The sequence below is a fragment of the Aptenodytes patagonicus genome, chromosome 1 (assembly GCF_965638725.1).
Source record: "Aptenodytes patagonicus chromosome 1, bAptPat1.pri.cur, whole genome shotgun sequence".
NCBI classification, from domain to species: Eukaryota; Metazoa; Chordata; class Aves; order Sphenisciformes; family Spheniscidae; genus Aptenodytes; species Aptenodytes patagonicus.
Genome location: NC_134949.1, coordinates 3,208,850 through 3,233,163, shown reverse-complemented (window position 1 = coordinate 3,233,163; position 24,314 = coordinate 3,208,850). Strand labels below are relative to the sequence as shown.

The window sequence follows — 24,314 nt, the reverse complement described above, 5'->3', positions numbered from 1 at the left end:
CTCTGCCCCACAAGGCATCCCTCTGAGCCCCACAGCCCAATGCAGCCCCGTGGCGCACCCCCTCCAGCTCCACGGGGTGTCACCCTCTAAGCCCCACACCCCACCGGAGCCCCACGGCCCGTCCTCCCACGCAGGCCCCACCGCGCCCCCCGCCCTCGCGGCCCCTTTAAGAGCGCGGCCCCGCCCCCCGCGGTCGCTGCCGGGGCCGCGGCTGCCGCTGCTGACAACAAGATGGCGGCGGCGGGGCCGGCGGGCCCCGAGAGCCGGGTGCTGGGGTACACCCTGCACCGCTGGAGCAGCTTCTCCTCCACCTACCTGCCCGAGTGAGTCTCGGCCTCGGCTCCGGCCTCGGCCCTGGGCCGCCCCGCGCCGCGGCGGGCTGCCGGGTCCGCGCCGGGCCCTTGCCGTGGCCTGCGCGGGGAGGCCGCGGCGGGCGGCGCTGCGGTGGCGGTGGCGGCGGCGGGGGGGAGCGCCGGGGGCGCGGGCCCGGCCACTGCTGGTGGGGGGGTGTGCGGGGTCGGCCCGGGCTGGCCTGAGCCCCTGGCTGCTGAGGGGCTGGAGAGGGGAGGCCCAGCCGCCAGGCGCGGGGGGGGGGGGGCTGGTCAGCAGGGTCTGAGGGGCTGGGTGTGTGTGTGTGTGGGGGGTCAGCGGGATTTCGGGGGGCTGGGTGTGGGGAGGGTGTGTACGGCAGGATTTGGGGGGGGCGGCGCGTACGGGAAGGGTTGCTCCGCAAGGTTGGGGGGGGGCTGTGTGTGGGGGGAGGGGGTGGTCAGCAGGGCTGGGAGGGTGTTTGGGGAGGGGGTTGAGCACCAACACTGGGCGGGGTGTGTGTTTGGGGGAGTGGCTGGTGAACAGATTTTGGGGGGGGGGGGGCTTTGTGTGGGTTTGGGGGGTGGGTAAGCGGGGAGGGCCTGGCCGCCAGGCTAGGGGCAGGTGTGGGGGGGGGGCGGGTTGAGCACCAGGCTTGAGGGGGGAGGGCAGTGTGCATGGGGGAGGGGTGATCACCAGGTATGGGCGAGGGGGGGATGCACGGAAGGAGGAGAAGCTGGCCCCAGATTTGAGGAGAAAAATGGGCACTGTGTGTGGGAGAGGCTGGTCACCAGGTTAAGTGGGGAGAAGGGTAAGTAAACCTTCCCCCGCCCTGCAGGTTTGGGTATGTCAGGTGCCTGTGGGCAGTGTGTTTTTTGGCAGCCGGGCTTCCTCTCCTGCCCCTGACCTCTGAAACGCTGGAGGCTCGCTGGGCTACCGTCACCTGTTGTGTGTGGTTTTGGAGGAAGGGGGTCATCTGCTGCCTTCGCGTTCTGCTTTTTAACTAAAACCCTTAACTTTTTAACTAAAACTCCTAACTTTTGGTTTGGCAAAAGGAGACCGGAGCTGTGTTTTACAGTCATCAGTTTGCGCTGCCGTACTAATGTGAACCTGTCCTGCATGGGAGACGTGGCCATATGGCAGTCCAGCTATGGCCTGCTAAATTCCTTTAGTTACTGAAAGTAAAATTTGGAGTGACTATAATGTGATCTAGGTGTGCTATTTTCGATACCCCTTTTTGATTAGTTAGCGTCAGTGTTGGAGGTCGGGAGGACCGTTAGGATTACAGCGCTCGGACACCTTAGTCATTGCAGGCTCTAGAGTCTTGTCTAATCATTGATTGTGCTGAATTTAATAACCTTTGATTGAAATATCTTTAAGTCACCCACTATCAACAAGTGGCAGGGTTGCCTTATTTGTTAATTATTAATGTCATGAATTATCGCCACTTTCCAAACTGAAGTGAACCTTTAAAAAAACCCAACTTTTTCTGACTAAACTCCTAGTCGTTGTATCTTTCTGTATATTTGCCTCGTTAGGTATTAAAAAGAACTGGATTCTTTTCTAATTGGTAATCTTTGGTGATAATTAAGTAATCCCTTTACCTTTCTTGTTAAGAAGACTTGACTTTAAGGTGTTTCTTTCAGGTCTGTGGTCATGCTTGTAGTTATTTCTACAAGCATTTCTGGCTTTCAACATCATATTAAAGTGTTGGTCCCTGAATAGAAGGGTGACAGTCCATTATTGATCTCACTGATGCGGTATAAAAAGATAATACCGTCGTTCTCCTTGATATTCCTTTCCAGGGCTCCCGTTAGTCGTTTTTGCTACAGACTCCTGTCAGGAATTAATGTTCACGTGGCATCTGCAGTGCTGCCCAGAGTCCTTAATGTCATTGCCTTCCGTGATACAATTCCCTTTCCTTTAGCAGGGCTGGTGTTTTACAAATGCACGACCTTGCATTCGGCTGTTTTTTAAGACGTTGTTTAAATGTGCTTATCATCAGTAAAAACAATTTTAACGGCTTTTAAGCAGTGTTCAGTAATCCCAGCGATGGGGTTATTCTCCGGCATGCTGACCTTGGTCTGAGGGATGCTGGTCCTAATGCTTGTGTGCTGTTTTCTATGAAAATTTTGGTTTTTACTTGCTGTCTGCTAACTTTTGATTCCCATGTTCTGGGAGATAGCTTAAATGTGATCTGAAACAGAAAGGGGAGGCTTTGACCTGTGATTTAAGATTAGATTCTCAAAAGCAGAAAACTCATAAAGAAATGTATGGGAAGGTGGGTTTTTGGGGATGGAGTGAAGATGGAAAACTTTAAAATTGCTGGGACAGGAACATAACATACCGCGGGATGAACACGCAGATAGAGCTAAAAGTTGTCTTATATGCGGAACAGAATGATGCTTTTCTGGAAGGATATTGGGAATTCTGGTTATACTGTAGTTTAAATAAGTTTGTTAGGGTAACTAGGAAGAAACCACTTTAACCTTGAAGTGGAAGAGAGACTCTGCCATAATGTATGTTGGAATACATTACTTATTTAATAATGTTGCTTGTCATTTGGAGCTGTGGTATTGCAAGGAAAGTGCTTGTGAAAGAGGAACAGGGTTGATTACCCATGTTCTGTGTCAGCTGAGTATGTAAAACAAAGCTATGAAGTATAAAACTTTCATTACCTCTGTCCAGGGAAGAAATCAGATGTCTAGTAACTTACATCGCATCTGCTTATGTGATGCTGAACTGATACTGAAACTTTTCAGAACACCGAAATTACCTGATAACTGCTCTTTTTAAAAAAAAAAGTGTTTTTCAGAGACCTTTCTGGTCATGTTCTAGTTTAGGATCAGAGGTCTATTGAAAAACACCAGTTTTCTTTCAGTGACAGAGAAGTTTCTTCTGCTGAATGCCAGTGTCTTTCCTGTTGTGTTTGGTGGTGGTACTAGGGGATTAGTTAGTGCTGGATCCAATTTCTGGCTGTTTTACCAGTGCTGCAGCTACCTGCACATTTGCAAAAACCTTTCCAAACATTAAATGAAGATTGTCGTTCTCAAGTCTGCCAAAGAATAGTTCTGCTGTTTTTCAAACTGCTGGAGTTGTCCTCTGTTGGCTTGTAGCTACCAGCAGGAAGACTGACTTGGATATTTATTTTACAAACTCTGTGGGTAGAAGTGAAAGAGCTAGTCTAGTAATAGTGTCTAGTTCAGTCTGCGTTGTAGGGGAGGTTGTGCCTTTGGGAAGAAAAATTGATCCAAGAGGAAATTTGTTCTTGAAACATCTGGTGTTTCCAGAGACACTCTGCCTGTGCAGAGGCAACTGTGCGTTGAGAGGCTTCAGCTTGTCCAACTTGGAAAATGTTCAGCCCAGCAAGTCGCCTGATAGTCTTCCATCGGATCCCTTCCTTGCCTCTCTGGGGTTCCTCCCCGGAGGAATGGAGCCACGTGGGAGGCTGCTCCCTGATGTCTCAAAAGGGACTGCCCTGCGGATTTCCCCACCACCAACAGTCACTTCACACGAGCTACGCAAACGAGTACTGGTGTCTTTTGATACAGGCTGAGAGAGACAGACCTGCACTTTATTCCCCTCTCTCCTCTGGCCTTCTGCAGAAAGTGATGAGCTCAGTCACTTCTTTTTTTGGTCAGGGAGGGAGTAAACAATTTATAGAAGGTAATGTAAGCCTTGTTCAAACTTGGGTTTTTTTGATAAGGAAGAGAACCAAAAGCTATTGCTCGCATTCTGAGAAGCACTTCATATCCTGATTTTTTTTAATAGCCCATTTTTGTACCTGCTCCAGTTTGAACTGCCTGCTAAGGTGAATAAGTGGTGAATTATTGTGCTCTGTGCAGTGGTGGTCATGTACCCTTTTCTATTGCTAAATGCTAAATTACTGTATCCTAGGACCACGGTTTCCAGTGGTTGCATCAGACTCATGACTGATGATATCTTGTAGTTGGCTAATGCACTCGGGTCCTTCTGTTACTGTTTTATATGGCTGAAATCCCACTTCAGAGACTAACAAGAGTTTTTTACTGTGTTATGCTAGTCATGTACCTTTGTGAAGAAATTTTGTCCCATTTCTGTTGCTCAGATCTTCAGAGTCGTTCAGGTTTTCCTGAATGGTATTTCTGTAGAGGAAGATTTCCTATATTTCCTAGATTTGACTTTAGGATTTTTATTGGTATTTTGTTCAGTTATTTCTTGTGCTAAGGTCGTTATTAAGAGTATAAAATAAGATTGGTTTCTTAGCTGATAATTAAACGCCATTAGCGACCTCCTCCTAATCGATAGTCACTTTTTCATTGCAACACATTTTTATCTATTTCACTGTGGACTTCAGTAATTTTGATAATTCCAGTCTCTTCCAGTTTGACACCTTACGTGGTACTGCATCAAATGCTGAAGGCTGGATGGCTCTGTTGTCTCTTTCCTAGAAAGCATACTGGAACAGAGAAAGATCCAGCTGATTTGTTACAATATACTTAAAATAATTGTGTGCGTTTTCGCTGGTGTTCTGTATTTCCATCAAACCAGGGGAAGTAAAGTAAGTGAAAGATACTTTGATAGTAAGGTATGGGTGACTCGTAGCCTTCCAAAGTGAAAATGCAAATTTTTTTTGCTTTTTAGTTAAGAGGATGTGACAGTAAGTTCCTGCCCAGTCTAACCGAACATCTACTGCTCTATTGTGTTTACTCTGAAACAGAGGTGTACTCTCCCCTGTTTTCAAATCTAAGGTATTGCAAAGCATTACCAAGAAGGTACTGAGAACGTGCAACAAACTTTTTGGGGTAAAGTCTGTAAGGATTAAAAAACAAACAAACAAAAAACCCCAACAAAACCAGCTGGAAAATAACCTGAATTCCAGCTACCCTGTTCTCTGAGATTTCTGTAACAGGAAAACACATGTGCTTGCGGCTAGTGAAATGTGATTCTCGGTTTCTCCTCCTACCACGTGAAACCAGTGATTCAGATCTGTACCGTATAGGTTCATACATCTTATTCTAGATGCATCCAGGTCTTGAAGAATCTCATGTTGAGATCAGTCATGACTAATGAAAAAGTTTGTTTTTTTCCTGTTCTGTTTTCTGATACTAAGTTCTGTTTCCTTGGCGAGGTAAAGATACCTTCTGTTGAGGTCTCAGTGGTTTAAGCTATCTAAACCAGTCCAAAACAGTGGAGTAGCAAAGTGTGCTTTAGAGCTTTTCTGGCAGGATGACCTGTGCTTGTCGTCCATACGCTAGAAGTCTTAATGGTACTGCTTTTTTCTCATGGTTTCTTAAATAACTTCAGTTATGTGTCGGTGATGGTTTCCATTCTAGTTGTAGAACTGCTACTTTGGGGTTTTTTTGCACATATAAGCACAAATGTAGTTTTTTCAACTTAAATTGTCAGCATTTATAGCTTTACTTGAATATTTTAATGTAGCCAATTCACTTTCCTTGTTCTAATTGCTTTGCCTTTAGATATGGGAAGATGAACAGGCACACCTACTGGCTGTCTGTAATTACGTGCTCGTGATGTCTTTGCAATATTGATCAATACTTTTATCATTTACTAAAATGAGCTGGGAATGCAAACACCGGCTAATGAAGTGAGCTGACGGACTCTGTTCCCCTCCGGTGAACCCTGTGTATAGAAATGTTCTTAGTTCTGCTTCTCGTCCTTTTCAGTGTCCAGTGGAAAGTATTTTTTTCCCACTTGTTTGTGTGGATTTTCTGGATGTTTCTAGGCAATCTCATGCTCTGACAGGCATTTTCTCCCTTGCTTACATCACTTCTGTAGCCTAGGATTTTCCTCTGAAAGCTGAAATTGAATACTTAAAACCCAAAATATTTCTGTAGAAAATAAAGTTACCTACAGATTGAATACGTCAGTATTAGGTGCTTCTCTAGTGTCTGATAAGGTGAAGTGGTGAGAAAGAAAAAGGTCAGAGAGGTGGAGGTAGTGAAAAAATCACAAAATTATGAAGTTGCTCATTCCTTACATTGGCATCAGAAGTCTGATAGCTCTTGCTTCCCAGGTAAAAGCACAAATGCTGTAGTATGAGAAGAAATTTCTTTAAGATCCAGTGAAAATATAGCCATTATTTAGGAGATTAGACAGTTTTATTCACTGGCAGAAGGATGAAGGTGAAATGCTAATTGCTCTAGTTCCCTGATGTGACTAACCTGGCAGAACCTGTATTACTCTGATGTTCAACCTTTTCTGGGATGGCATTTTTGGGGAACATTAAGAATGTAAAATTTTCATAGGAGGTATTATCATCAGATTATGGATCATTTGTTCTGTATGCGGCTTTATATCCTGCAAGCTTAAAGGTTTTCTAGCTCCTGATTACTAATTACTTGCTTAAAGACTTAAACACTATTTCAAACAGAGCATGTTTTCCTTGGGATAACTGTTGTTATTGCTGAGACAGCATGTACAGTCTGTTTGATTTTTTTTTTACGTGGCAAAGAATATAGTTTCTTTTCCTGCACATTCATCTTTTTAGCAGATCGCTGCTAGAATACATGGCTAACCATGTATTATGGTTTATCGCCACCATTGATTTTTATGATGTGATCAAGATTTTTCTGTTGAGGTTAAGTGGTGTGTGCAGCATTGATTCAGTCAGCTATCTAGAGGTCAACATGTTCCAAACTTCCAAAACAAGCCGGTGCTTGACTTACTTTAATTGCATTTTAATATAAACCTCTCAAACCAAATGTAGTTTTGCTTCTTTGCCTACGGCCTGTTGAATTTTGTAGGAACAGTGGACTGTAAGTTCATCTGGGTCTGAATTCAGTAATATACTAGTTACTGGAAGGGGAGGAAGGAGCGCTGAAGATGTAGAGTGGTTACTTAAGGTAAGTGTTACCTTAGGTAGTTGCTATTTTAGTCATTACTTGAAACTCAGTATGCATAATCTTTGAGAAATTATTTCCTGGATCAATTTAAATCAAGGAACACAACCATATATTTAAGTTGAGGATAGCAGCCTGCATGCCTTGAATTTAAACTGCAAAAGCAAACTGGTGAATAGCGCTTGCTCCTCCTCTGCTGGTGTGTTTTGCAGTTCCTGGAAAATGACATGATCTTGATAATGGAGAAAAATTGCACATTGGTCATTCCGAGTTTGGTGGCGTTTTCCTCAGTCCTCTCTGCCTTTTCTCCCCAGACTGACTGCTGGGTTCATAATGTCACTCTCAAGCTCTGGGAAGGTGCCTGGAAAACACTGAAACTCTGCTTAGGATATTACCTGTATTTTTCTTGAATGCTTTTCTGTAGGTACATACTTCAAGCAGCATTTGTCTCTTATGGTAACTATTTAAATACTAATTTCCTAGCCTATTTTACATTTTAAAGTTGTATTAGTAAAGAGGTACTCTTAACGGAGAGTGTTAAAATGGAAGAAAAAAATTTGGATGAAGTGAATTGACCTGTGAGTAAGGAATTGCTGAATGAGTTCCCACCCTGCTTTTTCATGACTGCGAGCTATTGCTAACTTTCACATTTTGTCTCTTAAAAAACCTGCTTTCTGGTACAGGGTTTGGAAACTGCCAAATATGAAAGTAATGTTGACTTGGGAACTGCTGTATCCTTCAGCATGAATTATTTATATTGCCCCAAAATAAGGAATTATTCCATAATGTAGCTCCAGGGGCAAATGTTTTGGACTTGTAACGCAATTCCCCAAATAACCAGTACTTAACCACAGGCTGATATTTCTTTATTTTCCCAGGTCAATATTTTGTCATCTGGATTCCCTGAGCAGAGTTGCATTGTTAGTGAGAGAACCTTAATTTTGGAAGGAACGCTAATACAGTGAAGGTTGTCCCACCTGGAACCAGGAGGCATTTTCTGTAGATCTTTGGTGAAAAAGCTCCATACCTGATGTCAGTTTGGGCACGAGGGGGCTTCAGTCTGTTTTGTTGAACATAGTCTACTTTAAATTCTCCTACAGGCATCGTTTTTTTGGGTGAACTTTTTACTAAGTGTGAAGTTATAGTGCTGATGAGTATTAAATATGTGTTTATGGCTTACATTAGGAATTTATATCTTTACATGTAATCACTTAGTCTGTTTTTGTGGATTCCTCTGCTGAGTGGAAATATTACTAATATTGTGGCATGTAAGAGCATTGTTGCAATGCCGTGAAATCATGGAAGACCTAAATCTACTTCCTGGCCTTCGTAAAACTTTTCCATATGTGCGTTAGTCATAAATACTCCACCAAGTTTGTGATGCTTCCAAAATACAGCATAGGGGATTTACATCGATGTGTGCTAGACATTGCTTTCCTCTAATCTTCTTGTAAAGGGTCTTTCCCTTTCCAAGACAATGCTTTTAGAAATGAGAAGCGAGAGCAACGCAGTACTGAGGTGTGCTACTCCACCAGTATTGTGGAGGATTTGGGAAGTCTAAGTTCAGTGGCTTTTCTGGTTATTGCCGGCAGTAGAAACCCTTATGTTCACACACTGTCTAAACTATTTTCCCAGCAAGATGTGAGATTTTTTTTTTAAATGAAAACTGAACTTTGTTATTAAGTGGCGTTGTCTGGTGATGTCTTAAACTCTGGCAAATTTTACTACAGTATTTTATTTACTGGCTACAAATCCAGTGAGTTGAAGAATCTTAATATCTTCATCTTTTTCCTTGAATATTGAAGGGTAGAATTCATCCTATTCTTGGTCTTTTTATCAAGCCAGGGATTTATTTCTGCTCAGGTAACCTCCTGGAACCTCTCATATGCTAGATTACATGCACACCATGTTGCTTGAGTTAGTACTTTGTGGATCACTTAAAAGGCTGGATTTCAAATTTCCTTGTGGCTTAGACATGTAGAAATGAACATTGAATGTGAAAAGAAGTGGGCAAAAGAAAAGGTTTCTGGATAATCTTATGTCCACTAATATCAGTTCACTAAGATGATAAGGTGAAAGCAGTCTTTGTAATTGCTGATTTCATCAGCATTTTAAGATACTTTCTTTTCAAAAAGTAGATATACTTTAAGTACATGGAAAAGATCTGTTGTTTCAGTGATCTAACAATTCTGAAATTTAAAACCAAAGCTAGTGCGAGGAGAGAACAAGCCTTGATAATTTTTAAGCTCAAAGGTTCAGCATCACTTACCAGTTAAATTGCATCTAAAGTATAATCCCTAAACATTGGGACAATTAGGCTCGTAATCATCTGCGATGTGTGAAGTTACTGTGATTACCAACATCAGCGAATAAGCCTGACTTTATTTTTCCTCCGATCTGTTTTTCTGCTGTGCTAATACTGATATTACCACCCTGGAGCTGGGAGCTCTTGCCGCTAAGGCTTTGGGTTGCTCAGCGCTGTGATACAGTCAAAAGTTTAATCTGTGATTTAGGGTTGTTGAGCGTCACCGGAATGGAAATTACTTACCAGGCTCTGATAACTTGGTGGGAATTCACTATCCTGCTGCAGTTTTAGTCACGATTGGTAACACTTAATTCCTGGCGTGTCAAGAAGAAGCACTGATGAATCAAAGATACCTTGTTTAAAGAAGTCTTAACTAGATGGGGGGAGCGGCAAGGAGTACTCTCTAACTTGTGTTACTGGAAATGTCTGCAACAGTGTCAGTTTGTGTTTAAGGAGCAGTTTGGTTTTTCATAAAGGCCTTTGTGTATCATTGGGCTGGCAGTGATGAGAGGCAGCTTTAAAAAGAAAAGTAAACTGTTCATTGCAAGAAATAACTGAGAAACTGGTTTTAATGGAACTATTTCTAGGCCAGAGCTAAGCGATACCTGTTTTGTTGTCCAGTATAGTCAGCTGTGATCTGATAAGTATATTTCTGTAAGGTGATTTCTAAATTCATCAGTTTATTTTTTGTATGCTGTACTTGCTTAGCTATTTTACTTTTGATAGAGGTAAATTTATAATATACTGGATGTTTGTGTGAAACTGCTGCTGCTGAGGAGATGGAAGCAAACTTGAGCAGTAAGTTGGCAAATCTTGTGACAGTATAGTATTTAAAATTGCACACTTGTGTACATATTTAACTCAAACTGTTTTACTATGCAAGAGGTCCTTGGGTACTTCTTAGCAGTGGGGTAAGAAGTCCTGTGTGTTAAAAAAAATGCAAAACCAAAAAATAACACCCAAACCCAAAAAACCTTGTTTCCTGAATGTATCTGCGTTCTACATAATAATTGTGCACGTTTTACTGTGTTTCAACCAATAAATTTTCAAGTCTTCACATCCTTATGCCATTTTAAGCAGAGAACTTTTCCAATAGAAGGGAGAGAAACTTGATAACAAAATCTAAAAAGCTTTTTTTTTTAACTGCTTTAGGGAAGAACCATAGGTACATACAGCTTTTTAAACATCGCAGCCAGGTGGTTTGAAATCGGCATTAGTTGCAGTGAGTTTCTGGGAGTTGCAGGAGCAAAATTTCTCTAGTTTTTTCCAGTTCCATGGAATAGGGTTTTTTGGTGGTGTTTTTTTTTTTTGCTGTTTTTCTTGGTTAAGACTGTGTGTACATTCCAGTGTCTAGGCTGGGCAAGAGTATCTCCGTTGATGCTTTGTACTGGCTGGTGTGATGATTCCACATGTTTGAAATAGTTGGTCCACCACGTCTTACAGTCCTCTGTAAAGTGGACTTAGTGGAAATTTTAGTCCGTGTATTCTAGTTGCTGTATTCTTGCTAGTCTGTTTTGGGATGGTTGTAGGAAAAAATGAAAAAATCACCACATGGACAATGCTGAAGAAAGTATTTTGTCCATTTTCAGTCAGGCTGTGTTTTCGTAGCATTCCAAATGCTTTTTGCAGTGTAATGGCGTGGTACCTCAGCGGTTTTCTAGAAGAGCTGTGTCTGAGTTCCAAGTCCTCTTGGAGACGCGTGTGCCCTTTTCTGCACAGCTGCTCTCTGAAGAGCAATTTGAATGTGCCAAGCAAAGCTAGTGTTTTGGATTTGTTTATTCTTAAGGACTTGTTCCTAAAGTCATGGATTTCTTTAATAGCAGCTTCATGAAAATATTTAGGTTAGATGCAAATTATAGCAGCCTTAAACCTAATTTGCAGTATATTCTGCAAAGTCATCTTATTTCTCCCTTCCTCCCCCCTGAAGCAAAGAAAAACTCTCCTTTAGTGATTGTAATGCCTGATACCACAGAGCTTTTTGCACAGCGAAGTCCTCTGGTAATGCCAAGCGTGTGGACATCTCTGTAATTCCAGCAGAGATCAGCCAGCAGTTGGTACAACGGATATGATGGTTTGGTAAAAGGAAAAATTGTCTACTTCCAGCAGTTGCAAGACCAGCGTCTGCATGGGTAATAAAAAGAAACTTTCACTGTGTTCTGCCAAGAGGGCTTTCTACATAAAGCAGCCAGAATGATCCACTTCTCTTATTTAGCGATGGGAAGGCTTACAATAAAGGCTTAGATGCTAATAGCCATGACGAAAGCTAGGTTATGAATTTAAGGCACACCAGTACCACCTCTGGACATGTTACTGTTTGCGGTGCAAATAAAATGGCTCCTCCCGCTTAGCTTTTAGTGTGGGTTAGGATTGCCCACAATGTAGCAGAGGTACCATGACATCTGGTTTGTTTTAGTAGTTACTTGCCAGTGGGAGAGTGGTATTGGGAGTTCACTCTGCTATGAACCCCTAGTCCTGATCCAGCTGCTCATCTTTTTTTTTTTTTTCTCCTTTTGTGCTGGCTCTAGTAGTAAGCTGAATTGGAGAACTGCTCAGACTAAAGAAGTTATTTGTGCTCATCTTTATTATAGCTGCTGGTGTAGGGAGGGGGAGGATCAGCCGCGAGTGGGTGGAATGGTCCCTCTTGGCAGTGTTCTAGATTTATGCTAGACTAGATCTTGTATCTACAGTTTACGGTTATGAGTTATCTCAAACCGCATTTAATGGGTTGCTTTTTTTTGCAGGAAAAGCTTGGTGTAAAACTGTTTGGTACTTGTGGTAGCTCAAGGGCTTACAAATACCTTTTTTTAATGCCTTGTGGAAATTACGTGGACAGTCATGGAGTTAATGGAATTTTCACTTCCAAAGTTTCTCAGATTTTAATCTAGGTGTCATCTGAAAAGCCTGCCTCCAGGTATTATGTAAGAGTTTCGTGATGTCCAGAAAAAGGGCTTTACATGGAAAGAGGTGTCTGTCATTAGGATATGCATTTGTTTGTTTCTTACTGTCTCATGACTGCTGGAATGCTTGAATTCCTCCAAGCCCATAAATTTTCCTAAACCATTATGGTAAATTGACTTTGTACATAAGGGCTTCTGTCTTCAATGTTTGTTTAATCTTAAATTAATAACCCATGTATTTTTAAACGTATTTGTAACTCCATTGACACTGCTATCTTATCTTTTAAATTTCTTTTTAGCTTTAATTTTGTGTGAGCTGCCTGTCCCTTTTCTCTGTCTCTGCAGAAGGATTTTTATCTTGTCTAGCTGTACTGATTGAGGTCCTCTTTGGTTGTGGCGAACTGATCTTTGACCTGGAGAAGCAAACAAATCTACTTCTAAAAATATGATCTTTGGGATCTGTCCCAGTTATAAAATGCCTCTTTGTAGCGGGGCATTATCTGACCACGTAACAGTGCCAATTCCTGCAAATGTTGCTCAACGTATGAAGGGCTTATCGTCTAATGTTTAAACAAATGTAATAGCATCATAAATAAAACTAATTCTGTAGGGTAAATTGTCTTCTTGCATGCTAGGATAAAGTTCCATAAAGGAGAAAAGGCATACAGTGTTATCTGGTTTTATCTGCCTTAGCATCCCTTAAGTATTTAATATAAGATACATATCTCCTTCAAGTTTAGCAGTTTTTTTCTCTCTCCAGATATTAAAGGGTATTAAGAAATACCTAAATATCCTTTTGTCTTGCCCGTGGCATGGTATAGGAGACTGCAGGTATGATTCTTCTCAAAACAAGTGTGTTTTGGTTTCTAGTGGTGACTTAGCTTTGAGACTGGCAACTTTTATTAGAAATCTGTGTCTTACCAGTTCCCAAATTCTCCCCTTTGGTTGGTTCATTTTGTCCCTGTTGTAATTAAAGACGGGGGCTAGGTTTTCTCTTGGAGTTGAGCCTCTTCACGCTGCGAACTAGATGTGTTTAGTTGGATGCTTAATTATGCAGACCAATGGCTTGATGTTCCCTATTTTGATGGGGTTAAAGCAAGAGGGTAGTGCGTGTCCGTATGCTGTTCAAATGTGTTTTCCCCCTTGGGGATGCTTGAATAAACCAGCTGCAGGCCTGGGCCGCTGCTGGCATTGCTGTGTTAATAAATGCCATGCTATGATGGAAACTAGCTAAAGGGGGAGGGAACCTGAGTTTTGTTCCTATGCCGTGTAAAAGTCGTGACGTGTCCCTTGTAAAGCCCGCAGATGGACAGCCACTAGACCAGCTCTCTAAAATGTATGTATTTTAAGGGGCCACCCTGGTCTAGCTCCTTGCTGTCTCCCTTGTCAGGGCGCGGGCTGCTTGGATACCGTTGCTAGTGTGGTGATTTTGGTCTGCCCAATGTGGAAAAAGCAAGCTAATTTCTCTCTCTGTTAATGCTCAACCTCTGATTTAACCTCTTTCCCTTCTGAGCTTTTACATGAGCGCTTTTTCCTCCAGTCCTTTGTAGTAATCCAGATGCTCGTGTTCTTTTCCTCCTACACAGCAGATGGAGATGGCATAAGCCTTTTGATGACTGCTTCCTTCTTCTTACATAAGTTTTACGAGCTGGCGAGTTCGTTAGTTGGACGTGGTAGAGCTCGTAAGCCCTGTCCAGCAGGTGGTGCATCGTTACCTCGCCAATAGCTATATATATATATTTTTATATATATATATAAAAGGGATTTTTTTTTTTTAGTTTTTAATTTAATCTGGGAGGTGAGCTTTCCCGCATGGTTATAGGAGAGGGGAAGGCAGATCCTTCATAAGTTATCTTGATGAATCTGTTTCATTTTAACCAAAAAACTATTCTGAATTTATGTTAATTACCTAAGTGCTGTGCTATTCCAAACTGTAAGAAAGCAACGCAGAGGTAATTTTTCTGGTTGAAGGGTTGAAATTCTGCTTTCTTGTGTGTTGTTATAGGCTTGTAGCTCATATGAAAAAATACTTGTTAAAATTTGGCATGAGTTAGATGGTCGTCTTCCATACTCCAAGAAAGCTTAAGTAGGTTAGCAGCTCGCTTGCTGTGTTCCAATATCACCTGTCTAGTAAAGAACAGTTTTTGGCTTGCTAACCATTTTACCGCTCATCATTTTAACCTTATTGAAAAGTCTTTACCCCATTGAGGTGAATGAGACCGTTTTTTCCATTTCATTGTGGACTTGGGCCTACGTAAATTCATCTGTTTTACATTTATTTCACAATTTGGATTTTTGTATTTCGCAACTTGGAGCTCCATTTCACAACCACAAGGCTTGGAGGCGTATTTTGATGGGTCCTGTAAAATAGCGATGTAGAAAATTTTTAATAAAACGGGGGGGGAGAACCTTAGTTTCTGCCTATTGATTTGGGTAGTTGCACGAGAATGTTATTGATCAGCATGTATGACAGATCTTATTGGAGATGTAAAATACAACGTGGCTGTTACTTAAATTACTTCTGGCTTCTCATTTTTTAGGAATATCTTGGTGGACAAGCCCAATGATCAGTCCTCAAGATGGTCTTCAGAAAGCAATTACCCTCCCCAGGTAAGCATGTGAATCTCTGCAACTGTATAGCCGTGTTGTACAACTTAATATCTACTGGAGTTTTTATTTTAAATGTAGGCTGCTATTATTTATACTGACAGCCTTTATAGGCTACTTTCTCGCAGTAAAATGCAGGTTGTTGTATTGGTATGTTAGGTATTTACATTTCCAGCAATTTATTTGTGATCTTTCAAGAAATGCTTTTTTTGCGGGGGAAGTTTCACATTTCATCCTTGACAATTGTCGTCATACTGGAAATAATCTAACCTTATGGTTAGATTAAGCTGCTAATGAGGCATGCAGGTCCCCCTTTGTCAGCACTACTGGAAACTTGTAGATTGCTGGCCTTGAATCCTAGATCTAAGGAGCTCATATTTGTTTCCCCTAATAGAGCATTTAGAAATGTAGACTCTGTTTAAAGAGACATGAATGTCACCTCTTCTGCTGGTTAATCACCTTATTAAAATAAGATTTGTATTGATTTTAGCATCTAATTTGCTTTTTCACTATTAATTAGATTGTTAGATGATCCAGAAAAAATATGCTTATCCTTTTAGTTAATTTTTTTTCTCCAATAAATGTGTAATCCTTCTCTTTATGCTAGATCTGTACCTTATTACTCTGGTACTGTTTGATCAACTTCTACCTCTCTGAAGCTGGTTGTTTTAAATTCTTTTGTTTAAAACACTGATGCACAGCAGAGCGTGTTGTGCAGTATCTCTCTCATGCAAAGTTCTTCCGCTTATCTACTTATTTAATCCAAGTATTCCTCATGAGTTAAGTCTCAGAATTTTTCTCTAGGTAAATCTTGCTACTTTGCTTTGAAGGTGTGTTAAAAATCTATAGTCTAGACTGGCAGCTCCCTGTAGTAGCAGGTCATCCCATCCAGCTGAAAGGCTTTCAGCTTGATTTTCATGACAGTGTTCTATGCTGTTGTGTCTGTAAAAGTGAGGTTATTTTAGGCGTAGAGGGAAAAATACTCTGTTTATACCATTAACGTGTTTCATAAACCTGCTTGTGAATATTAATAATTTTGATCCCCTTGACGCTTCTGTGTATCTACTGCTCTTTTAATTTTTTTTTACGTATATATATTTTGATAAACAGCATAGGAATGTAATCCATAGCCTGAAGCAGTTTTAGTCTATCTAGGAACTATTGATTGCAGGGTAGTGGGTATTGAGCACGTATTGTATCCCAGTCTCTGCCGTCCTTTGCTTCCTTTCCTGCAAGAAGCACGTGTTTTTCTTGGGGCTCTCTTGTTCGCAAGGCAAGGTGGGCTTGTGGTGTAGCTTTGGACTGGGGTTTTCACCTGGGGTGCTCGTAGTTGTTGCTAAAAGTCGCTCTTTCATTTTCTGAGCCATCCTGAATATTTTGTGCTTTTGAAAACCTGATTCTGGAATGGGAATACATCTCTTGTAACTGGATGCTTTAGAATATTCCCAACCTATGCTTAAAGCTGACAAGCGGCAATACAAGTTATATTCAAGCATGTAGATTAAGCAGGGAATAATTAGTGACTTCTGTACAAACCACGTGAGCTTGTTAAAGAGGTGTCTTCCAGCAATTCTATGTGTGTTGATCATGGCCTGTATGAAGGTGCTGTTGCAGAACTACTGAGTCTAACCCTGGAGAACTGGGAACACTCTCTCTCTCTCCCCATCCACCCCCCCGGCGCACGTGCTCCCCCACCCCCCATGTTCTCTTGGCTCCCTCCCTCCTGCTCGCATGCGCTCCCGCTCTTGGCCCCCTCATGTGCTCTCTCTTGGCCGCTTTCCTCCCTCCCTCCCTCCCTCCACCCCCCCGTGCTCTCCCTCTCCCTTGGCTCCCTCCTTCTCTCCCTTGGCTCCGGCTCCCTCGCTCGCTCTCTCAGCTCCGGCTCCCTCCTGGCTCCCTCCCTCTCTCCCTTGGCTCTGGCTCGCTCCCGGCTCCTTCCCTCTCTTCCTCGGCTCTGGCTCCCTCCCGGCTCCCCCCCCCCCCATCTCCCTGCTCTCTCACCCCCCTCCCCATGCTTGCTCTCTCCGCTCCCCTCTCCTGTGTGCTCTCTCTGCCCCGTGCTCGCTCTCTCTTGCTCTGCCCCCCCCCCCCCCGCTCTCCCCATCTCCCTCTCTCCCCCCCCTCCTCCCCCCATCCCTCTCTCTCTCAGCTCCTCCCCCCTCCTGACCCCCCATGGTCACTCTCTCGGCTCCTCCCCCCCCTTCTCTCTGGACACCCCCCTGTCTCCTCTCCCTCTCATGCTCTCCTCCCCTCCCCCTCTCTCCTTGGCCCTTGTGTGCTCTTTCTGTCTCTCAGCTCCCCCTCCCTGCTTCTCTCTGCCCCCCCCCCCGCCCATGCTCGTGCTCTCTCTGGTCACGGTCCTCACTCTCGGGTTTCTCTGAGCTCTCTTGCACTTGCTCGTGTGCCGCTCTCGTGCTGCTCTCATCTTATGTGCTCTCATCTCGCTTGCCGTGCACGCCTCATATCTCGCGCTCGTCGTGAGGTCTCTCGTCGCTCTCGCACTCATTGAACACTCTCATCGCGCTTGCTCTCTTGTGCCCCCCATCCTCTCTCATGCCCTCTCTCCTCTCGCTCATCATGCTCTCTCATATATATCTCTCATTTTAATGCAGGTAAAACTTTTATACAGGTTTTCTCTTCCTTGTTCTTGCAGATGGCTGAAGTTCTTAAGGCAGATTCTTAGCTTGGAAAACTTCAGTCCAAGTAGTGGTTGACCGAATTATAAGTGTGGTGGGGAGAGAAGTTGGGGGGAAATTAGTTGCTTTATGTTAGAAGTAGAAGTTGGGTATTTCATATTCCAAAGAATGATGATGATATATACTCATGACTTTTAATCCCCAAAATAAACATCGTGTATCCTATGGCAAATGAAGTTGCAAAGCGTTTTATGGCTTGTGTGTTGGCATCGCTTCGTTTAAAAATTGGTCACTTTTGTGGTGACGCACTTGTTAAACTGTGTGGGCGGCTGTAATAGTCTGGGACAGGAAACGAGCTAAAACTGTGTAAAATAAAGCTTTCCTTTTCTCAGACTTCGCTAGCTGAAACTAGGGCTAAGACACAACACAAGGACTAATGTCAGTCATGCTCACTGGAATGTGCCATGAGATATTTTAATAAGCTCTGCAGCCCTAATCGCTAGTGTTTGTCTCATCAGAGTGTCTTGCCTTAATGTAAGGGTTTAGTAATTCCCTGCCGACGTGGTGGTGGTGCTGTGCTGGCTTAGAGGTAAAAATATGAGTGAGTCCCTAAACATGGATTTATTCCCTTCCCTTGGTGAGTGAAACAAAAAACCTCTCCAGGCACCTTTTCCTTCAGAGCGTTCCTCTTGCTAGGATGAGCATGAATCGGAAGAACATAGGTAAAAATCTGAGAATGTGTTCAGTAGCTCAGCCAAGATCCATGCTTTGCAGTAAATGTGCCCGAGTCCGTATTAAACCTTTTTGAAAAGGGAAAGAAAATGAAAGTGGAAGTCCAGACACTTGAAATGCTGCCATGTGACTATATTTAGTAAAGGGTTTTCCTAGCTTTTTTCCTAGCAAGGTGTGGTAGAGTTAAATAATTCTCGTGGCCATGAAGGCCACCAGTTGGTTATGAATGAGTGCCAGTGAAAGGAAATACATGTGACAGCTGTTTTTCTGTTTATTAAACTAGATAACTTTCTTGAGTCTTGAAATAGAATGACCCAGAAATTATATATTCAATAACAAACCTATTATGTAGTAACCTACTCAGGCAGAAGAGGGCTGATTGTTCTATTTTTAAACTAGTTCTGGGCTTATATAGGAAGTGTGAAGCAATAAGGCTGGTAACGCTGAAGGCCACAGCCCTGTAATAAATGCTCATACCGATGGCTCCAGCGATGGTCTGACTGGGAAGACTGCATGCAGAACAACATTTAATTCCTCTGAGTGGCTTGATGAATAATGTGTAGAACAAAAGGATAGATTTTTATTTAGCCACAAGCTTAATTGCAAAAGCAATGGGTAGGTTTGTGTAGTGGGCAAGGGCAGCCCCTGGCGAGTATCTTGGTTATTTTATGTTTTTATTTTCACATGCAATGCAAGTTTCATTACTCCCTAATAAAAAACGTTTGAGCAGAAGTGGTTAAAGAGAAGGAAATTAAGAAAATACAATGTGACGCTAATTGCACAGGCAGCAGCTTGCGTAGTGCAGTTCGGAATCTGGTTCAGCATATTTGACAGGGAGATGTAAATTTTGAACAGTTTAAGAGCATATGTATAAAGTTAGTGGCACTGTCCAAACAATTGGTTTCGGTTTTGCATCTGAGAAGACCAGTTTTCCTCTCTTGATTTCCATCCTGTTGCGTAGATCGTATCAGGAACTAATTTGAAGTACATTAATAAAATTTATACTCAGTTGTGTCATGCAGAAGCATGCATATGGTTGTCATCAAATGGTAGCACAGACCAGAGCTTCAAAAAAGTTTGGAATTTTGCTGCAGCTCCCAGTGTGACAGGACTGGATTTACTTTTTTGGGTGTGCAGTAACAAGCTGTTGAGGTCCTGAGGTGCCATACATGACTTACTCTACTGCTGTTTGTGCATCTTCACTTACAAATGCGTTTGTAAGTAATCATAAATCAGAAGTTTTACTCTTCTAATGTTTTGTAGCATCTTTTTTGTAAGTGTTGTAATTTGGGGCTTAACAATTAGGCTGAGGTTTTTGCACAGTTACTCCAATTAGTGTCTGTGTGCCATGCCTTGAATGAGCAAACACTTCAGTTTGTAATTCGGATTTTTGGAATACTTCATGCATACTTGGACATTAAACGTACTGATGTTGCTTATAGCAATAGGATGGAAAAGTGTCAAATATCTTGGTATATGTATTTGTCTGAAATTTCATAGACTTGTTCTCTCTAGGTTCAATAAATCACTTGATCTTATGTACACTTTTATCACATCTTTCAAAGCTATAGAGTATAGTCTGTCACATCTAAAATCCTGGTAGCAGTCCAAATATATCCACGCAGCCAGCTGTTTGCAGCTCTTGAGGGGATATATTTTTTCGACATCAGTGAAATTTATAGCCTGTACCCACAGTGTCAGCAGTGTGTGTGTGTTTATACGTAAAACCAAAAAGTACATCTATATATGTCTATATATTAAAAAAAATACAAAAATGCATACATAGGTACAGGTATTGGGACACAGGATTTAAAGCCAACCTGTCTTTTGTTTCAGTCAGCAGATAAATTCACAGAAAGGTTGTCTTTAGCTTTTGTGCTTATATTTTCTGTAACGTCCGCCTGACTCGGCAGGTGCTGGCGTGTGTGGAAGCAGGAAGGGGGGCTGCAGAGTTCCTTCCATGTCCATAGGCTTAAGAAATCACTGCTAGCCATGTGGAGTAATTGCCATGCCTTGCTCCCTTCTAGGCATGTATGCCAAGATAAAGGATTTAACTGCAGTCCTGGATTTCTCTCCCTTAATTTAGGGTAAGAATTGAATAATGCGGGATGAAGTTTGTGCCAAGCTTTTGCAAATCTTGTGTGATACTTGAGAAAGTATGTCTTCATGACCCAAGTATTAGGTTTGTGATTCCAGCAAGATTAAGAATTGCAATTGCTGCTGCTGGTAGTGCTAGCTTCACTTTCTCAGCTTCGGGAGAAATCTGCAGGGAAGATATGATGGTGTAGGAGGAGTTTGTAGATGGTGTTGTGTACTGTCTGTTCTGCATGGGAATTTTGGCAGCGGGCTGTGCCATGTATCAAGTACTGCCTTGCTCATTACAGGACCATCCTTTTGCTCATCCCTTCCTTTTCTCTACTTCAGAAAATCTGTTTTCTGTATAGAACTCTGTTTTTTCTGAAGTTTGGGAAGTACTTTGAGACAAAAGCATGGCTTACTGCTAGTTAAACTAACAGTGGGTTCTGACATTTAGGTGGATGGGGTTCTTCACAAAACTAGAGATTTTTCATCCCCCCAAAAAAAAAAAAAATCTAGGAAAGCACCAAAGCATTCTTCTGTTGCACCCTAGCAGTGTTGATACTGGTTTTTTTTCTTCATTCTGAAAAAAATTGAGATGCTGGAAACATCTTTGGCAGTAAATCCTCCTTATTCTAAATAGGTACCTATCCAGTCTGCATTATCAGCTGTACTGCTACATGTACAGGTATTTCTTTTAAGCTAAGCTTTTTGTAAGTGTAGTGAGAGAACCAGCCGTTGAGATCACACGTTTATCCTGACCTTCTCTAGAACGATGTCAGTACTGCTGCTAGATTCGGAATTAGTTGCTTTATAGGGCCGTGACAGAAAGACTGATAACTAAATGGAAGGGGAAAGTGTGTTCTGCTTCTCACCCAAAAGGTGCACTTCTAGAGTAAGATTGTCCCATACATAGAGCTGTATAGGACAAGCAGGATGATGCCCACGACACTTTATGGAGAGATACTAGTTTCTGCTCAGGAACCATAGAAAGCAGCCACATGCATGCAACTACTCCACTTGATGTCGATGAAAGACTCAAAATACTGTGTCATGTCTGGTTTGGCAGTGCTGCTTCTTGGAGGAAAGGGCCTCCAGTGGGAGGTGTCCTACAACGCCTTACTGATCTGCTTGTGCTGTAGCCTTGATCACAGGGTTTTGTGACAAAATCCAGCATGATGAGTAATTGTGATTCTGTACTTCGTCTTGTTTCTCTGTGTGCTGCTTATTTCTGAGAAGTTAGGGAAGAGAATTAAACACATTGTTTTCAGGTATAAAACTCGACGTATTCTGCAAAACAGGATGTCTCCAGACTCTCTCCAAGACCTGTTTTATAGGGGAAGGTTAAATTGGTGCTCGATGGTCCCCAATGAATGGTGCAAGCGCTTCTCTGTGTGTGCTTTTCAAGTGGAACCGATCTTTTCCTCCAGCAGTGATGGTGAAGCTGGTAGCTGGGGCCTGAATATAAATAACCTGACTATTCATATGCTGTGGGGGGGACATCTGTGTAAGGGGAGAACACCTGGTCACTAGGGAGAACATTTTCATCATTTTATGTGTAAAGCCCCTTTATTGTCAGTTAAGTGGCTTGGTTTTATTTGGTATGGTTAATAAGCAGTTGGTTCCTATGTTAGCCACACATCAAACTTAGTTTGCGTTCAGTGGTTAAATAGTGTCAGCCCAGAGAGGAAAAGTAATTTGATGTTCTCTTAGCATGTGGAACATGCTGTATTTATCTAATTGTGTATTCAGTTTAGGTTTCATTTCAGGCTGTAGTGGGCGTTTGAATCATCGCTCTCCGTAGTTTGATCCTATTTGCCAGATTTCAGGAAGTTTGCATCCAACTTGAAAGAATGTATGTAAGCCCTGAATAGAAATGCTAGGAATAGGTAGTTCAACCAAATCTTTTTCCTGGATAAACTGCTTTTATAGTAATATTCCTCAAAAACCTTTGTTTTATTCCAGGAACAAAGGAGAATCATCTTAACTTTCATTCTCTGGCTTTGTAAACTGAATTTTTGAAGGCTGTAATGCTTCTCCCTTAGTATGTTTTGCAGCCTTGGATTTAATATTAAAATTCACTGTTCTCTCTTCCGCAGTATTTGATTCTGAAACTTGAAAGACCTGCCATAGTCCAGAGTATCACATTTGGCAAATATGAGAAAACGCATGTCTGCAATTTAAAGAAGTTTAAAGTCTTTGGTGGCATGAATGAGGAAAACATGACAGATCTCTTATCCAGGTAAGATGTGATTTCATCAGCTATGGTAATCATAAAGGCTGGACCAAAATACTCTTCCCCTTTGCTCCCAAGCAGACACATGGCTAACAGTGCAATAGAGCTGTGGTTGTGATCCTGCAATTAGCTGCCCTTGTGTTTATGGTTAGGTCAGAGAGTAGCAATCCCAACACTTGCTCCAGGAAGCCTTCCTTATTCTGCTCTAATCACAGAGGATTTGTGGAGAGATTTGGAAGAGCTGGGAGCAGGGTGCAATGTTGCTGGATTGCGATTCCTTTCTTCTGTGTGCTTGAGGCACAAGAGAAATGATTGCCCAGGTGTGGGTAACTTAAAGTAGCTTTTAAAAGCCCAAATAACCTGCTTATGTCAAGAACCTCATTGCAGCTGTAAAGGTCTGAACTAGTCAGCTGCTCTGCCTTTCTTCAAATGGGTAAATAAATCAAATAAGCAAACGGAAAACCTGTGGTTTCCTTTGTTTAGTTTGATTTGGTAGTTGTATTCACAGGGACTGAAGAAAGAGCCTGTTGGCTATTCAAGCTATCCAGAGCTTCTGAGTAGTTGCTAATGTAAATTTGCAAGGGCCTTTTAAAGAGCCTTCTGTTTCAGAAAGGGAAATGATATTTAGATATCTATGTGTACAAGAGAAGTGAGTAGCAAGAACTAGACTATTTTTGGAGGCCTACAGAAGGAAAGTCCACCTCCGGGGAATGTATGGGTGTATATCATCTGTAGCCAAGCAGAATAGCCATGGAGAAACACGGGAAGGTCTTTGTTGCAGGTTATCCTTCAAGACCGTATAGAAACTAGCCACAACCCTCCCCGCACTTTCGCCCTCTTTAGATAGGCCAGTCTTGCAATTTGACTTTATTGCTGCTAGAATTATGGGGGAAGAGGTCTTAGTAGCATAGTAATTATTGATACCTAATGTTATTTCACTCGTACTTAAGTTTAATAAAAATCCTTATTTTGGGACCTGTACTTGCATCTTCAGTAAAAATGGACTTAAGATTTTTGATAAATTATAGTAAATATTTGATATTTTTATAAAGTAATGCCCGTAAATGGATCACAAAGCACTTTGGCAGTGTGATAATTCTGAGAGCTGGTCCATCTCCCTCGTGAAAATGGAAGAGTGCGGTTCAGGCAGATCGCTTGCTGAAGTCGCAGGGTTACAGGCACAGATGGGCAGCATTGATCCGATGTCAGTTCCCTCCTGAAGCCACTAGCCAGTGCTGCCTCCCAGGAAGATAAGATGGTGGATAGCAGTCCAGGCATTGGTCCAGCATGCGTACTTATGATTCATAGTAATATGACACAAACTTCGCATTTCAGGCATGACCTAGATTGCGTTTATTAGCTAGTCCTAAAATACAAGGTAAGATTTAGTAACCTTATTTATTTTTTCCCACAGTGGCTTAAAGAATGATTATAACAAAGAAACATTCACCTTGAAGCATAAAATTGATGAACAGATGTTCCCCTGTCGATTCATTAAGATAGGTAAATGCATTTTTTCAGCATTCTGAGTAGAAAATAATCTCTTCTTATACTTGTGCCAGTCTTGGCACTTGTGACTTCATTGTACTCAGGCAAAGTTTCCACAATAGCTGTTCCATTTCATGATCTTTTAGGCTGGTTAGATTGGAACACAGTGAAGTCCTGTTACTAAGA

At 42.2% G+C, this 24,314-nt stretch overlaps 1 protein-coding gene across 1 annotated transcript in view; it reads left to right on the top strand.

The window, feature by feature from the left end:
• Positions 1–227: 227 nt before the first annotated feature.
• The window catches only part of MKLN1 (muskelin 1), a 107,107-nt gene continuing 83,020 nt past the window's right edge, over positions 228–24,314 (top strand). Inside the window, exons 1-4 of the mRNA XM_076347428.1 lie at positions 228–323; positions 14,894–14,963; positions 22,504–22,646; positions 24,055–24,143. Coding sequence (XP_076203543.1) covers positions 232–323; positions 14,894–14,963; positions 22,504–22,646; positions 24,055–24,143 — 394 coding nt within the window. The 5' untranslated portion in view covers positions 228–231. The remainder of the gene's footprint in view (positions 324–14,893; positions 14,964–22,503; positions 22,647–24,054; positions 24,144–24,314) is intronic.